Raw genomic sequence first — 18408 nt, 5'->3', positions numbered from 1 at the left:
AAAATGTATGATAACAGCTACACTAGCACCTCCCAAATAGATTCTTTAAAATAGTGTTAGAAAGGAGCAAAGCAAAAGGGCATGACTTCATCGATGCTTGAGGATTCCTTTTTGTCAAGGCCATATACTTGATTAGAAAATAAGACATGTTATTTAATTATTCGCCGTCATGAGCCAACCAAAAGAACCTACAAGATTGCAAGTCTAGATCTTCTAATAGAAGGTGGCTCCTACTGCATAAAATAAGGGTATTTTTTATAGGAAGGGGGAAGAAAGGGTTTTGGAGGGTAATGATTTCATAAAGGTACTAATGGAATGGATAAAGGCTAGCAATAGTGAGGTTAAGGAGATAGGGTGAATAAGGTCGAATGTGAGGATGGATGAAAAACAAAGAAAGGGATGGTGTCAACAGGAGAAGAAGCTGTCATAAAGAGGTTGAGGGGATGATTATGATAAGCCATTAGGGTGGAGGTCAAAGGGATGGTGAAGGAAAAGAAAGCAATTAAAAAAATAAAGGGAATAAAGGATTGAACCAAGCCGATCTTGAGATGGATATGGGAACAAGAATCCTCACCTTTCTAGGGTTTCTAGAAAGGGAGGCAACTGAAAGTAATACATTTGGTTGGGGAGGAATGGTTTTGAATGGAAAAGGAAAATGATAGTGAATGGGAACATGAATGGAATAGGACTATTCCAATCAATCACCATGTTTAGCACAAGGCAAGAATGGAATGACCATTCTATTTCAATATTATGTTTGATATGTCTTTATTTTGATGGAATAGTAAAAACATAATGCATTGACAAAAATTTTCTTTTACATTATTAAAATTGAAAAACCTTTAAAAATAATATTTAATTCTAAAAAATCATATAACTACCAAATATATGTAAAACCAAATTATTTCCCCTTTTTTAGGTAAAAATATTAAATAAAAAATTAACAAAATAAATTTTTTTAAAATAAAATTTTATCAAGTGGTGACAGACGACGATAAACAATAGCATTTGCGACAGGCAGCATGCGAATGGAGAGAAATCTATATATCGCACTATAAAATTAAAAGAAAAATACGAGGGTAAAAATGTAATAATACCTCCTATTCCATAGAATGCAAAAACTTTCCATCTATTTTGTTATAGAAAGTCTTTCAATCATTTAAGGGAATGGTCATTCCTACGGAATGAATCTTGTCATTCTTTCATAGCAACCACACAGCCTTTTGAGAGAATACTATTCCCATTCTTATTCCCTAACCCTCCATTCCTCCCAACCAAACATGACATAGTATTTTTTTTTTTCAAAAGCCAAATATTTATTAATATAACATAACAAGAAAGAAACAACACCCAAAACAAACAAAGCAAAACATTATATATGGTATGAAAAGTTATAATCAATTATCAAAGGAAACCCAAAATGTAACACCCCATCTCCTAGAACTATTAGAGAAGAGGTGCTACGGGAAAAATAGATAAAATAAAATAAATCTCTTTGATAAACTGGAATCGGATACCATAACTGAACATCTCGATCAACTAAAATAAAAACTCTGAGTCGAAATAAACTGAAAACAATAAACTTTGTCTAAGGAAAAATCTCTCAACTGAAATATAAAATAATCCTAACTGATAAGACACTATAAACTAACACACTCCCAGACATCTTTTATTTTGAGCGGCTCCATGTACACATACTACCGACCACTACTACTAGGCCCCACATCTGGTACTCTCCTGCTAGGACCTGGAATGGTGAAGAGTACAAGGTGCGCTACAAAGCTCAGCAAGTATAAGCTGGAAAGAATATCTAAAACTGAATCGAGAAATATCGATACTCATACAAATACTAACTGTCCTTGCATTGAGAGATGTAATGCATATAAACTGTAAAATAAATGTTGGTATGCAACTTTGGCTCATAGGCCCAAATAACTGTAATACATACATGACTGATCCGAATCCTACAAACATAAAAGTTGTAAGCACATACTGTGTGAAATATTCCCCTAGCCCCCTGGTAGCCACCAAACGGACAACTCATAAACTGAGCTGTAACTGAAACTGGTGGGATCCCCGCAGACTAGTCGCCTAGTGCGCATAATGTAATGCTCATATACATGTTAGCACACGATATGTAGTGTTCCATATAAAGTCATGCTCAATACTCATACCAAGATGTATGCACATAATCTCACGAAATAATGCTGAACATGTCATAACTTCACACAAAAGTATAAAACGCACAAGTTGTTTTTACTATTATTAGGAACCACATATTGCTCATCTTTTTCCTTGAATTACAGAATTTATTGATCTTTATTTATTTAATTAATTAATTATTTAATTTTGAGGGTGCAACATGAAAACTTCCCGGGGGATCACCCATCTTATCACTACTCCCACCTGAGCACGCTTAATTTTGAGTTTCTGACAACATTGGTTGCAAAATTGGGTATAGAGCCTCGAAATCTAGTGTGAGTGACTTGCACACTAGTGCTATTTGAATGATTATCAAATTCATTCGAATAAATTTGGAAAAAGCATTTTGAACGAGCAGAATGGAACACATTCAAAGGCAACAATACCCTATTTGAATGTGGTGAATGGAATACACATGGTATAATACCCCCTCTCCTAGAACTGCCTGAGATGAGGTGTTACAAGGAAAATAGATAAAATAAATAAAACTCATTGATAAATTGAAATCTGATACCATAACTGAACATCTCAATCAACTGGAATAAAAACTCTGAGTCAATATAAACTATAAACCACGGACTCTACCCAAGGAAAAATCCCTCAACTGAAAAAAATAAATGAAATACTTCTAACCTTGACAAGACACTTTTTAACATCAATACTAACAAAACTCCCAGACATCTTTAGTCTTGAGTTGCTCCACGTACACACACTACTGATTACTGCTGCTAGGCCTCACATCTGATACTCCCCCGCTAGGACTTGGAATGGTGAAGAGTACAAGGTGAGCTACAAAGCTCAGCAAGTAATAAGTTGGAAAGAATACTGAAGCTGAATTAAAGAATATCGATACTAATAAAGTACTTACTGAAGTTGTACTAAGTATAATCACTGTCCGTTTGCATTCATAAAAGTGTAATGCACATAAACTGTAAACTAAATGCAGGTATGCAACTTTGGCTCATAAGCCCACATAATTTGATAAAACATACCTAACTGATCTAAATCCTGTAAACAGAAAAACTGTAAGCACATACTGTGGGCAATATACCCTTAGCCCCCTGGTGGCCATCAGGCGGGCAACTCATAAACTGAGTTGAAACTGAAACTGGTGAAATCCCCGCGGACAAGCCGCTTGGAGCGCATAATGCAATGTTATGCTCATATATATGCTGGCACATAATATGTAATGCTCCATATAAAGTTATGCTAAATGCTTATACCACAATGTATGCACATAATCTCATAGAATAATGTTGAACATGTCATAACAAATACTAACCATGAAATCTGATCTTCAGAATATTGGAATACAAAGATTTTATGAATTATGAACTATGGTATGGGCATGATTAACTTGATAAATTTATCATTCTTGGTATGAAAATTCAATATTTAAGAGTATTGAATACATTAATTTAATTAAAACTTGGATTAAAACATCACTAGAAGTTAAATTGAATTTTTGGAAAAGCCATCCGAATATCAGGAAGTATATCTGGATAGGAGGAAGGACATTCGGATATGAAGAAGGCTCATCCAGATACACTGGCATTCAAACAGAAGCTATTCGGATATGAACTAGGACATCCGGATATGATTTAGGTTATCCGGATATCTTACTGAGGCATTCGGATGCTACTGGAGACTATTCGAATATGAAATTCAACTTTTAATGAGACATTCGGATATACTGAACCTATCCGGATACACGAAGAAAGCATCCGAATATCTTCACAAAAATACTACAGGCTCATCCAGATATTACTTATAGAGAATAATAGACACATCTGGATACGACTCAAGGCATCCGGATACTACTCACAATCACTGTTGGACACATCCGGATATGAACAAGATCTATTCGGATACCATTCATAGTAGGCACTGCCCTCATCCGAATGTGATCCCAACATCCAGACATATTGCTAAAGCCATCCGGATATGCCTAAGGGCCATCTGGATGTCACTCACAGAACTATTAAGCCATCTAGATATGCACATAAGCCATCCGGATGTCACTCACATAAAACTTTTTGACTCATCTGAATAGACTCTATTCCATCCAAATGCTACTCACAAGTTTTGAAAAATCCATCCAGATATGGAGGAACTCATCCGGATGTTTGCAACTTTTAAACCCAGAAACGAACGAACACAAAGATTGAAACTTGAACAAATCTTAATGAAACTATACCATTCTGAAAGAAAACTGGGAAAAATGAATCCCAACTGATATGAAACAACTTTAAGGATGATTCAAAGATAATATTGGATTGAATCGCTGCAAAATCATACACATCCTGATTATGCATTCACTATTTACGTATACATATATATATATATATATACACGCATTGTAACTGATATAAAATCTGAGAACTCAATGAAGAACTGGAATAATCTGAAAAACTGATATGAACCTGTAATGGAAAGGATTATAGGAAGAATACTTGCCTTTCAATCTTCTTGATCGATTCTAATAACTTCACGAGAGTCTTTTATGCAAACATACTGCTGCCTAACCCTCTGCTCTTCAACTCACAAACTTCCTCCTCCTTCTGCGGAGTGAGGAGAATATGGCTAGGGAGTTATATATAGAGAGAGAAGGAGAGCAACCCTAAAGCCCTCACAATTTCCTTATACAACTTGGATTCCTTCTCCAAATCTAACTAGAAGACTCTGAATCCAAATCCATCTCATACATGGATTCTCACTCTCCCTTAAATACATAATCTCACTTACTTAATAATAATACAAAAATTATTATTAAAACTCTCAAATAATAATAAAACTCCAGAATTACTTTCATGCCCTTGCATTTAATTTTCACAATAAATAAATGCCATTAAATGTTATTTAAATACTATTCTCTCAATTAAAAATTACTAGATTGCCACATTGGAAAATTCTTTTCACTACAGAATTAAATAGAATTAAATGCTATTATTTTCCTTCAAAATCTCTAAATTGCCACATTAAATAATTAATTAGCAAAATCTCTTATACATATACTTCAACAATTAATTAAATAATTCTTAAATAAATACTGGGCTTTTTAACGAGTCGTTACACGTGGGTTATTCGAATGACAGAAAGTTCATTCGAATCCTAGATGAAACAAAGCAAAGGCTATTCAGATCTTTCAAGGACTCATTTGAATGACAAAAAAACTCATTCTAATGACACACTCAAAACCTCAAGAACACATTCGAATGATACGATAACACTGAGAACTCATTAGGATAACACCCAAAACTCATTCGAATGATGCGATACACTAAGAACTCATTCGAATACCACAAAACTCATTTGAATGACAAAAAGGCTCATTCGAGTGTCTAAATCTCATACGAAACAAAGCTTATGATAACAAAGACTATATCTTGCATTAAAACTTAACATTACTACACCATTTCGAAAGAAATCTTGGGAGAACAATCCCAATCGATATAGAATAACGTCAAGATTGATTAACAATCGAAAACGCTTGCGAGAAAATTATGCATAGCTTATCAAACTCATGGTACACTAATATACCGCATGCATATATATATAACATATTATATGATTAAACTAGAAACCAAAACAAAGAGACTTGGTATTCTGAGATCACTATAAACATGGATCCTGAGTTAAAACATTACAAAATAGTTACTTGCTCATGACTTCATTGTATACGTATATATATAGATATATAAACATATCTGCTAACTGATACTGATAAAACTTGAATACCACAACGAAATCAGGAATAAACTGAGAACGATTGATGTCATATATACTCCTGTAAGAAAGGATTACAAGGAGAAGAAACTTGCCTTATGATCGATCGGATCAAACGCTTTCAATGAAAACCAAAGACTGGTGCAACTTGAACTCTCTGATGTTGTTTCTTGGCTTTTGTTCTCAACGACATGAAGAAAACCAAGCACTATGCATATATATATATAATGGAGAGGCAGCCCTAAAAGTCCACATCTCCTTCTCCTCTTATAACTAGGAGATCTCTCTAATCCAAAATCTTCTTACGAATGGGCTCCTACTCTTAATATAAATTTTACTAAATAATTAATAATTCATATTAAAAGAAATGATTATTAAATTCTTAATTAATAATAGAACTCCAGAATTACCTTCATGTCCTTGCATTTAATTCTTAAATAATTAAATGCCATTAAATGTTATTCCTCAATAAAAAATCTAAATTACCACATTAAATAATTAATTGACAAATTTTTAAAACTTAAATAAATACTCAAATAATTCTAAATAAATACTAGGCCCTCTAATGGGTCGTTACACAAAAATGAAAAAGAAATAGCATTGTGACTTATATGATTAATATGAGTTGTTTATAAAAAAAATATATATATAATTTATACAACTTGAAAATAGTGTTGATTCTAATGATGGCAAATATATCCCAAGAGGGGTGAATTGAGATTCGTATAAATTTTTTGATAATTAAAATAATGATTGATGGCAGAACACTATGTTTCGAAATATAGGCTATATGTTTTGAAATATACCTTTCTGTTAAGTAGGTTTCGAAACCTACTACATATGTTTCAAAATATCTGTTTAGCTTGTTTCGAAATCTATGAGGTATGTTTCGAAATACAACTTACTGTTTTGCTTGTTTCGAAATTTCAAGACTTGTATTTCCAAATAATGATCTTTTGCAAAGATGATTTACTTAAGTAAGAGTATACCGAAGGTGTTTGAGATCAAAGATATGCTTATGTGAATATGTAAGCTTATGCTCAAGGAAAATATGTTTTAGTCTTTGAAAACAATCCTTTTGAAAGCTCAAGCAATAATAGATAAGCAAAAACAAAAGATTAACTGCACACAAGATATATAGTAGTTCAGGCATTCCGCCTAGTCCACTACCTTCAATCTTACCCACTTGAAGGATTTTTCAATTCCAATCACTTTTACTAGTGATCAACCATAACACGGGTTTTATCACGATTCACCGTAAAACCTTGTACGATGAGTTTTTAAGGTCCCAACTCAAACTTTACACCAAGTCAGTTTTAGGCTCAACTCAAACCTTTGACACAATGAGTTTTAGACTCAACTCAAACCTTACAACAATCAACAAGATAAATAAAATTTATCTTTACAGCCCAATGAATTTATAGCAATGAATATCTTACCAATGGCTGGACAAACCTCTTAGCTTGAGGTGAGGAGAGCTAAAGTGATAAGACTCGATGTTTGCACTTACTTATCCTTTCACACTTGCAATGCATAAGATTAAGATGTAGATAGATCTTCTTTGATAGTTCAATAAAAATCTTTTGATCACTACTTGTGCTTAATTATGTGTGTGTCTCTAGTGTGTGCTCACTTGTTGTAACTCTTTCTTGTATTCAAACACCTGTTATTTATATCGAGAGATAGAAATCTAGCCATTTATAGCTGTTAGAGACAAGATAGAAAAGAAGGTTTTGAAACATCACAAATTTACACTAAGGTTTCGAAACATACAATATTTCTAGTTGGACTTGCACTTAGAGACAACATTAAATGGGAGACAAAATCTTATGCTCACTATGATTATACATATGATCTCCAATTCAAATTTGAATTTGAATTCTTAGAGCATGGAGAAAGCATTAAACAAATGATTTTGATAAATACAAAATTGCAGCACACATGCATCTCAATTTTTAACTAATCTGCTGATAGAAATTTCAGAGGTTTCGAAATATAGAATGGAGGTTTCAAAACGTAGTCCAAAACCTGATTTCAAAACATATGTATTACATAGATGTTTCGAAATAGCATACACACTTAGAAAGCATTGAAAACCTTTTCAAATGAGGTTTCAAAACATTGCACAGAAACATGACAGATTTTCAGAAGGATTTACTTGAAAGCACAATCCATAGCATGTATACATTACAACCTATTTACATTTCTTTAGTTATATTTTACCTTTTCAAAGTAAATCTCCATATTTTCTTTTATTTATATTTTACATTCTATTTACTTTAATACATAAATGTAAATAAGCAAGTACCCCTTATTTGGATTCAATAATCATATCCAAAAAATCAAAATTCATAACAATAAGAAAGTAGAATTTTGGTTTTAGTACAAACTCAAGATTTAACAATATTACCACCTCCAAAATATATACTTTCTATTTCTTTAAAAATTTATTAAAAATAATTTTAATACCAATGGATATTAGCTATCGAAATACCGGGAGATAGTTTTTCAAAATGAAAATATTTTCAAAAATATGTTCTAGTTAGTCTTTTGCCTTAGAACAATTTTAGTTTTATTTTGACCAACGATTTCAAGGCTATTTTTGAAAATCACTTTAGGATATTCTTTTAAATCTTAATACTTGTTTTTGCAAATCTCCATCTGTATAAGAATGAAATTAATTTGGTTTTCATTTGAACAAAATAATACTTGATACTGAAATTGATATATGTTGAAAACAAAAACCTTGACTCATGACTTAGGGATTAAGCCAATAGATATTTTTCATCATCAAAACTAATATACAAAAGTAGAACAACAAATATGTAATACCCGAGAATAGTTTGAGGTTATAAATAATATTTGATGAAGGATATAAATGGAATTTACGGAAAAATGAGACTATAGGGTACACTAATGTAGCTTTGGACGACCGAATTAGTCAGATGGAGTACCCTGGACCCTAGATTTTTAAGGAAATAGTTTGGTAATGACGAGTAATACGAGTTATGATTTTAGGCATCAAAAGAAGTTAGATCGGGAACAGTTTCCAGTACAGCTATCAACCAGGTTAAGAAAATCGAATGATCGTAAGGGATGTAATACTCGAGGTTTTTAGATTCGTATACTTGAAGAAATATGATATTTTAAGGGATTGTGGATGTTTGGAGACAAAAGTTCAATTTTTGAGCCAGGGGCAAAATCGTAATTTTTGAGGTTCAGGTAAAAGTGTAATTTACCTAAAAATCAGGGGTATTAGCGTAATTAACCCATTCTTCAAGGACTAAAATGTAATTAAAAATTAGTCCGAGACCATGTTGAAAAGGGTCAAAGTGCAATTACCCAAAAGTTCGGGCCAAAGTGTAATTATTGAAACCTTTTTACTAGGGGCATTTGGGAGATTTAAGAAAATCCTCATAAATGACTTTAGAGATAAGGATGAGGTGTCATGATGACATTAGAGATAAGATGAAGCCTCATGATGACGTTAGAGATAAGATGAAGCCTCATGATGACTTTAAGGATAAGATTTGGACAAGATTTGATAAGATTTGATTGGATAATATAAGATTTGGATAAGATTTTGTTGGATATGATTTGATTTGGATAAAGATTTGATTTGAATAAGATTTGATTCGGATAACAATGATTGTATAAAATCTTAAAAGATTTGGACATAATTATATAAAATCTTAGAAGATTTGGAATGATTGCAGGTAATGATTATATAATATCTTGGAAGATTTAGAATGATTGCAGAATATCTTGGAAGATTTACAATGATTGTAGAAGATCTTTAGAAGATTTGAAATGATTGTAAAAGATTTTGGAAGATTTGAAATGATTGCAGAATATATGTTTTTTGGTGGCTAAGTTTCAAAACCTATAAATAGGGGTTCATGGCCAAAGGTTTCTCATTCAAAATTGTGAGAAGTTCATGCTAGACAAGAGTGCTTCGGGTTTAGTGGATAGAGGGCTTTTTAAGCATACGCGAAGCATCACACACGCAGAGCACTTGGGCAGCGCGTGAGGACGTGTAAGGAGGTGGTTTGGTTAAAAGACTTGAGGAGTTGCACGAAAATTGAGGTTGGGCACAAGATTCAAAGTGTTCTGAGTTTCGTTCAAGGTGAGTGCTTCGCCCCCAAAACTTAATTTATTATACTTGTTCTATCTAAACATGAGTGTGATTTCATGCAAAATGGTGTTGTGCATTGAAATGGTAATCGGTGACTGTTGGTTTTTATGAGGGAGGTTCATCCCTAAACATTTTGAACTGCTGCATTGCATTTTATAAAATGTTGTTTATATGATGCATTGAATTGTGAAATGTGGCACTGTCTTGAGTTTTGTGTGTACGTATGGAATGTCAGCCTAAGATGTTGTTTGGATAGTATAGCCAGAATTCTCTAAGGGCGTGACGGAATAATAGGGGTATCTGATGCTGGTGTGCATGTCAGGATAGTTGCATTGGTTTCCGTGCTGGACCGTTTGGTCAGAGAAGTTGCACTAGGACGACTAGGTGGTCCATACTGTGTTATTCATGTGGGATGTCAGCCTAGGATGTTGTCTTGATAGTGTAGCCGTAATTCTCCAAGGGCGTGACGGAATAATAGGGGTATCTGATGCTGGTGAGCATGTTAGGATAGTCGCCTTGATTTTCGTGCCAGGCTGTTTGGCTAGGGAAGCTACACTAGGATGACTAGGTGGTCCATGTGAAATTTTGGGAGTTGGGATTGTATGGTGGTTCCTGGATGCTTAAGGTGGGAACGTATTCTGGTGAGATGCATTGGCAGCCCCATTTAAGCTAGAATCGCGTCGCGTCGTCATGTCGTCGAGTCGGTATGGTCGCATAGCTTTTAGAGAGATTGCTCTTTTCCCGTGGTAGGGTTAAGCACGTGGGATTCTCTTGGACTAGGGCTTACCGGGTGTATTGGTTTATTTCATATTTTGCATTCATTAATGAAAAATGTGATTTTGAACTCTCACCTAGATGATTCAGCATCTAATTTGGACTATGTCCCTAGAATATTCAAACGTTCTAGGTAAAGGCAGCAGTGCGAAAGGAAAAGGAATTGCGAAGGGATGACGGCGATAGAGGATGTTTTATATTATGTCCTTTTAGTTATGTTGTTTATTTTGAAAACGTCATGTAAACGTTGGTGCAACTTTATATTATAAATAAAGTGGTTTCAGTTATGACCTGTTAAGGTTTCGATCTGGCTTCCGCATTTGAATTGGTGAACCTGTCTTAGTTTATTGATAGTTCATAATTGATATACTGAGAAGGTGTAACGGGATCTTCGGGGAAAGGTATTTGTGTTGGGTTTCTGTTGTTTATTTGGAAAAAAAATTTATATCCCCAGAATCTTACGTTACGTAACGCTCCCGGGAAGCTGGGGTGTTACAAAATAGCACCCAAATTAGTGAACTCTTTAATTTACCTCGTTGGAATGACACTCGGATTAAAAATCAACCACTCCAACGGGGGTGGCATATGGGGTTGCAAAGTGGCAACAACCTTCTTATGGTGCCATTTTTTCAACCTTTGGAGAGAGAAAAAGAGAGAGATGCAAACTCCAACAGTAAAATCCAACGGCTATATTTGTACTTCTATAAATACATATATTACCTAAAATAGTGATTTTAAGGCGAGGCGAGAGATGGAGCCAGAGAGAGCTAGAGAGGCAACAATCGATGGAGGGCTAGAGGGGTGAGTTAGCGAGGGCGAGGGCGAGGGCGAGGGTGAGGCGGCAATGCTAGCGAGTGACGGATCGAGAAGAGTTGAGAGAGGCAGCAATCGACAGCGAGGCGAGCGATTGAGGGAAGAGCCGACGAGGGTGAAGCGGCGACTGGAGAGGACTGATCGAGCAAGGGCGAAAGCAAGCCGTGAGGGCAAGGAGGGGTGCCGCCATCGAAGGAAGAAGGCAAGAGAGAGAGGCGTAGAAGGGGAAGGAAGTTTCTGGATTCGCAGGGTATATAATCAATTATATATATATAATTATTTTTATTGAAGTTAATCAATTATCAATTATATATAAAAATAAATATTTTTATTTTAGTTAATTGTTAGAATAAAAAATATTAAAATGACACCCTTATTTTGGCACCTCCATTGGAGCATATGTATAATTTAGAGGTGTCAAACACTGTTCAAAGTTACAAATAGGTGATTTGGCACCCCAAAATGACAACTCCCTTTTGGAGTTGCTCTTACCTTGAATCTCTTGAGTTCACAATTCATTCTGACACATAAATGTTTTCCTACACTAATTTAGGTATTGTTATTCTATATATGAATTTTCTACTATGAATGTTAGGTGTAACTTTGTTGATATGTTAGAAGATTTAGTAATTAACTCATTTTGGTGATTGTATGTATGTGCAGTCATACTTGCCTTCTCAGACTCCAAGCGCGTTAAAGAAGCTGAGAAAGGAAGAACTGGCATATATTCGAGGCAATGGGGAAGGAGAACGAAAGAAACACAACAGGATTTACGATTATGATGTGTACAATGATCTTGGCGATCCTGATAGCGATCTGAAACTCAAACGACCCCCACTTGGTGGCAAAGACCATCCCTACCCAAGACGATGCAGGACGGGTCGACCGCGTTGCAAGACAGGTAGGTAAAAGCTAGAATGAGAATTCATTAATTACGTACGCACGTAGTGCATTTTAATTATCCAGTCTTCCATTTAATTTGTTAGAGTCTATTAGTTATTAATTTGAATGCAGATCCGTTGTCGGAGAAGAGGAGCGGATCATTTTACGTGCCGAGGGATGAGGCATTTTCAGAGGTAAAAGAGCTAACATTCTCAGCCAAGACCGTATACTCGTTGCTTCATGCACTTTTGCCATCCTTGAGCATGGCAATTGTTGACTCGAAGCTCGGCTTCGCACACTTCAGTGCGATAGATTCATTGTTCAATGAAGGGATTCACTTGCCTCCTTCCAAACATGGCATTTTGAGAGATATCCTACCCAGGCTTGTTAGCTTTATCAATGAAGCCAAGGGTGGTTTGTTACGCTTTGAGACTCCCCAATTCATGGAGAGTAAGACTCTCTCTCTCTCTCTCTCTCTCTCTCTCTATATATATATATATAGGTATATAATCATCGTTGTCAATTACCATAGCAATAATAATAATTATAAACCATAATCCTGTAAAATATTAAAGTCTTACAGGATTAATGTTTACGAGATGGCAGGAGACCAGTTTGCTTGGATTCGGGATGAGGCATTTGCTCGTCAGACTCTGTCAGGTCTAAATCCGTGTAGCATTCAATTGGTTGCGGTAAGTTTCAACAACACTTTAATTCACCAGATTTTCTTTTAGTTATTAACCAATTGAAATGTAGGAATGGCCTCTAAAGAGCAAACTTGACCCCAAAGTTTATGGCCCTGTCGAATCTGCTATCACCACGGAGTTGGTCGAGAGAGAGATCAAAGGCTACATGACAGTTGAAGAGGTACTTACTATATAAACCTTTAGAATTATACTTCTCATTAATTAGTATTCAAATGTTTCATGTTATTTTTTATACCAATGTTTTGTACAAAAATCTTAAAAAGAATTGGGGACATGTGTAGGCCATAAAAGAGAAGAAGTTGTTTATACTGGACTATCATGACTTGCTCTTACCCTACGTGAACAAGGTAAGAGAAGAGGAAGGGACAACACTATATGGATCAAGGACATTATTTTTCCTCACACATGATGGCACATTGAGGCCATTAGCCATTGAGTTAACTCGACCACCGATAGATAGTAAGCCTCAATGGAAGCAAGTGTTCACGCCCACCTGGAATGCCACTGGACACTGGCTTTGGAAGCTAGCCAAGGTTCATGTCCTTGCTCATGACTCTGGGTATCACCAGCTAGTTAGTCACTGGTGAGTGCTTAATTTATCCTTTTTAACTCCAATAAATATATATATATATATATATATTTATTTCTAAATCAAATTACGACACGCCACTTGCTTTGTTTCATTTGCAGGCTAAGAACTCACTGCGCCACAGAACCTTACATAATAGCTAGTAACAGGCAACTCAGCGCCATGCACCCAATTTATAGGTTATTACACCCTCATTTCCGATACACGATAGAGATCAATGCGTTAGCTCGTGAAGCCCTTATTAATGCCAACGGAATTATTGAATCCGGATTTGCACCTGCTAAATACTCTATGGAGCTCAGCTCTGCTGCCTATGACCAGCAGTGGCGCTTCGATCTCCAAGCTCTCCCAGCTGATTTAATTAGCAGGTACCAACTGAGGATGTCATTTTCCTTCATTTTCATATATATGACCCTAGCTAATAATTATAGCTTAATTTTTGTTCAATTTTGTTAGGGGAATGGCAGTGGAGGATCCAAATTCTCCACATGGTCTGAAGCTAACAATTGAGGACTATCCGTTTGCAAATGATGGTCTGCTTCTATGGGATGCAATCAAAGAATGGGTAAGGCAATATGTACAACACTACTACCCAGATGCAAGTGTTGTAGAGGGTGACGAAGAGCTTCAAGCATGGTGGACTGAAATTCGAACAGTAGGGCACGGGGACAAAAAGGACGAACCATGGTGGCCAATGCTCAACACCCCCCAGGATCTAATAGGAATTCTCACCACTATTATATGGGTAACCTCCGGTCATCATTCAGCTGTCAACTTCGGCCAATATGCATATGCGGGCTATTTCCCAAATCGGCCAGCTATTGCGAGAAACAAAATGCCAACTGAAGATCCGACCGATGAAAGTTGGAACACTTTCATTAAGAAGCCTGAACTTACCCTCTTGGAATGCCTACCTACTCAAATTCAGGCTACGAGAATTATGGCCATCTTGGATGTGTTATCGAATCATTCTCCGGATGAGGAGTATATAGGAGGGCACCTAGAGGACGCATGGGCAGAAAATCCGGTGATAAAGGCAGCATTTGAGCAGTTTCATGGGGAACTAATAAAGATTGAAGGAGCGATTGATGCTAGGAATGCGGATGCGAACTTAAAGAATAGATGCGGAGCTGGGATTGTGCCGTATGAGCTTCTGAAGCCATATTCAGAGCCTGGAGTTACGGGAAAGGGTGTTCCAAATAGTATCTCAATCTGAGAAGTGAAATGTATTGTGTAGTTGAACCCTAAACCTCCAATAATAAAAGTTGGAAATATTGTTGCAGCCAATCATATGCATCCATATGTTAATTACCTGCTAGAGCTTGAACAAATTTAATTGTGTTATCCATATGTTGCTTCATTGTAAGCATCGACAAATGTTTGTAGAAAATGGTATATAGCATGCATTTGACAAGCAAAAGCAAAAGGTATAACAGAGTTTGGGGAATAAACTAATTAATAGCAAACTTTCTGTGAGACCATGAATTTTAGTTGATAACAGAGACTACTTGCATAACCATCACCACGATTAAAACTTATCTTTTACGGGTTATTTAGTACACGGATAAGTAGTGATGGGATAAAGCCAAGAGTGGGATAAAATGGTAATGAGATTAAATATTATTATTCCACTTTTAGGACTATGAAATATTACATACTAACTATTTTATGTTTAAGGTGTGAGAATGTAAATGAAGTAGTACTTGACATTAAATAATAAGTGACCAATTTTTCCATTTGTCACAAAAGTATATTTAAAAGTTAATTCCAAATAAAAAATATAATTTTTTAGAAATATATTTTAATTACAATTTATATTTTTAAATCACAAAAGATATGTTTTATTTTTAAAATATTTTTCCTAATGTTTATATATTAAACTAAAAACACATTTGGCATTGTAAATGGCAATCAATTTTCATTGAGATCAGAGAGAGGGAGAGATTAGAAGCAATGGCCGTGTTGGTGAGAGATCATTTGTGGGGTAGCCAACCATGGTGGTTGCTGTGGCAATGGAAGAAGAACAGAAATTGTGGTGGATGTTGGCGGTCATAGTGGTAGCGGCGGTGGGGGCGATGGCGATGGACGAATAAAAAGAAAAATATGAGATGAAGATGTATCAAAGAGCAGAGGAAGAAGGAGATGAAGAGGAAGAAGAGGATGATGCAATTGCAAATGTGGTGGAGAATGAAATAAATGAAGAGAGTGAAGAAAATGTGCAAAAATCAGTATCAATAAATGAAAAGAGAGAAAGAAAGATGATTTACATATAAAGGGTTAAAGTTGTCCAGCAATAGCGTGGATTATTTTTTCTGTCCTCACATATGGTTCTAATCAAACTATTACCGTTTCATATGCTGACACCATTTCTTATGGAAGCGTACCATGTAAGATTTATTTCCGATTAAGTGGCCCAATTAATGAGACAGTGGAGTAGTAGGAGGCGGTTATCTTGATGAGAGAAACCCCCCAACTCCTATATAAGGGTTGTTATGGTCTTCTCTCTTCCTATAAATAGTGACTAGAATATAATACCCGGGAAATTCTTGAGGTTATAAATGACATTTTACGAAGGGTACAAGTGAAATTTTTGAAAGAATAGGGCTATAGGATACACTATCAAAATTTTAAGTAACCAAATCAACCGAAGAGAGTACCTCGAACCCTAGATAGTTAAAAAAATGGAATAGTACTGACAAGTGAATCAAGGTATGATTTTAGGTATCAAAAGAAGTTGGGTCGGGAATGGTTTTCGGTTCAGCTGTGGATCAGGCTAAAAAATCAAATCAACATAGGAAACTTCTGAAAAGTCAACGGAGTGTTTTGAGGACCTAGATTTTATATAAGAAACAACCCTCAAGCGATTTGGGTTGAAACGAAGGGATTTAGGGTCAAAACAGTCAACTTGGCCAAAGTGTAATTTACTAATTTTGCCCGAGGGAGGTCAAAAGTATAGTTTTTTAAAAATTTCGAGGATGAAATGAAGAGTACAAAACTTGTGGGCCTTAGTGGTATTGTTAGAAGGATCAGGGGCTTCAAGGAAAGGGGTAAACTAAGGTTGGAAATTACTTAGGGGGCTGAAGTGTAATAAATCGAAAACAGGTGGGAAACATGCAAAGTTGGCGACCGAATTTCTTGTCGTCGTTTCCAGCGATGGGATGGTCGAGGGAGGGCTGGGAAAGGTCGTATACGGCGGAGGGTTGCTTGGAGTCCAAGCCTTGGCCGGTGATTAACCTGAGGATGGCCAGATTTTGCTATAAAATAGGGGCCAAGGGTTTCAAATTTTAGCAAACAAATTGGCTGAGTTTTGGAGCTTTTTGAGGGATTGCTTAAGGGGATTTTGATCCTTGCATAAACGCAAGAAATTCTAAAAATTTTGGTGCATGTTGGAGTAGATTTTAAGCTTGGCCGGAAAGCTCGAGGCGGTTGCCGGGGGCCGACCTGCAACTGTCCGTTTGGAGTATTTTTTTATGGTGTTTCGGGCAACAAGTGTTTCCATTTGGATCGACTTGGTGAGGGCTTCAAGGGGGCGTGCTTAATTTAGCCATCGAAGCAGTCGCCAGGCGCCCAGAAGCGATAAAGAAGAACGACGCGTGAGTTGCACGCGCCACACTTCACGCACAGAGATGCGTTTGGCGCGTAGAGGGGCGTGGCATAGGGGTAATCCTGGAAATTTGTTTTAATATTTTTCTTAAATTATTTTAGGAATTATCATGTTGAAAAATTTGGGAAAATGTTTGAAGAGATAACTATTTTAGAATTATCGAGATGAAAACTAGGAGAAAAATAGAGAAAATTATGGAAAATTAAGGAAAAATGATTTTGATGCTCCTTTAAATAAATATAATGTCTAGGGAGTATTGTGGCTTGAGGTTGAGTATAAGTACGGGTGTTTAAGGTGTGGCACACAAATCGAGCATCAAAACATTTTATACATGTGTGATGTATTTTATAAATTCTTGTTTATATGATGCATTCAGTTGTGATATGTGGTATTGTCATGCGTTTTGTGTTGTTCCTATGGGATGTCATCCGGGAATGTTGTCTGGATAGTATAGCCGTAATTTCTCAAGAGTATTGTTGGAATAATGTATAAGGGTATCTTGTGATGGAATCAAGTCGGGATAGCCGCCTAGTTTTCGTGTCAGGCTGTATGACTAGGGAAGTTACACTAGAATGTCTGCTGGTCTATTTGGGATATGAGTTGAGATTGGGTAACAGTTTCTGAATGCTTTTGAGTGGGAACGTAATCCCTGACGTGAATGTGGTGAGCTGGGTTCATACGTTGATTTGACCCTCCTGGGTCGGGAGTGGTAACGATTGTTCTTGAGGTGTTAGAGAGATGCATTGAACTTGTCCCTCTTAAGCTAGGACCGTGCTGTGTCGATGTGTCAGTGTGGTGATGTTGCCTTTAGAGATTGTTTTTTCCCCACAGTTAGGTTAAGCGCTGTGAGAGATTCTCTTAGGCTAGGGCATGTCGAGTTGTGTTGGTTTGTTTCATATCTTGCATATATTCATGAAAACATGTTTTGAACTCTCACTTAGATGATTCATTATCTAATATAGACTATGTCCCTGAA

The 18408-nt window shown here is 36.0% G+C and overlaps 1 protein-coding gene across 1 annotated transcript in view; it reads left to right on the top strand.

The window, feature by feature from the left end:
- Positions 1 to 15115, top strand: part of LOC127805008 (linoleate 13S-lipoxygenase 2-1, chloroplastic-like) — a 28536-nt gene extending 13421 nt beyond the window's left edge. Inside the window, exons 3-9 of the mRNA XM_052342167.1 lie at positions 12314 to 12551; positions 12665 to 12982; positions 13139 to 13224; positions 13289 to 13399; positions 13521 to 13822; positions 13930 to 14196; positions 14285 to 15115. Coding sequence (XP_052198127.1) covers positions 12314 to 12551; positions 12665 to 12982; positions 13139 to 13224; positions 13289 to 13399; positions 13521 to 13822; positions 13930 to 14196; positions 14285 to 15044 — 2082 coding nt within the window. The 3' untranslated portion in view covers positions 15045 to 15115. The remainder of the gene's footprint in view (positions 1 to 12313; positions 12552 to 12664; positions 12983 to 13138; positions 13225 to 13288; positions 13400 to 13520; positions 13823 to 13929; positions 14197 to 14284) is intronic.
- Positions 15116 to 18408: the final 3293 nt, after the last annotated feature.

This window comes from Diospyros lotus, chromosome 1 (assembly GCF_014633365.1).
Source record: "Diospyros lotus cultivar Yz01 chromosome 1, ASM1463336v1, whole genome shotgun sequence".
NCBI classification, from domain to species: Eukaryota; Viridiplantae; Streptophyta; class Magnoliopsida; order Ericales; family Ebenaceae; genus Diospyros; species Diospyros lotus.
The sequence above is the reverse complement of the archived record's forward strand: the minus strand, read 5'-3'. Positions and strand labels throughout refer to the sequence as shown.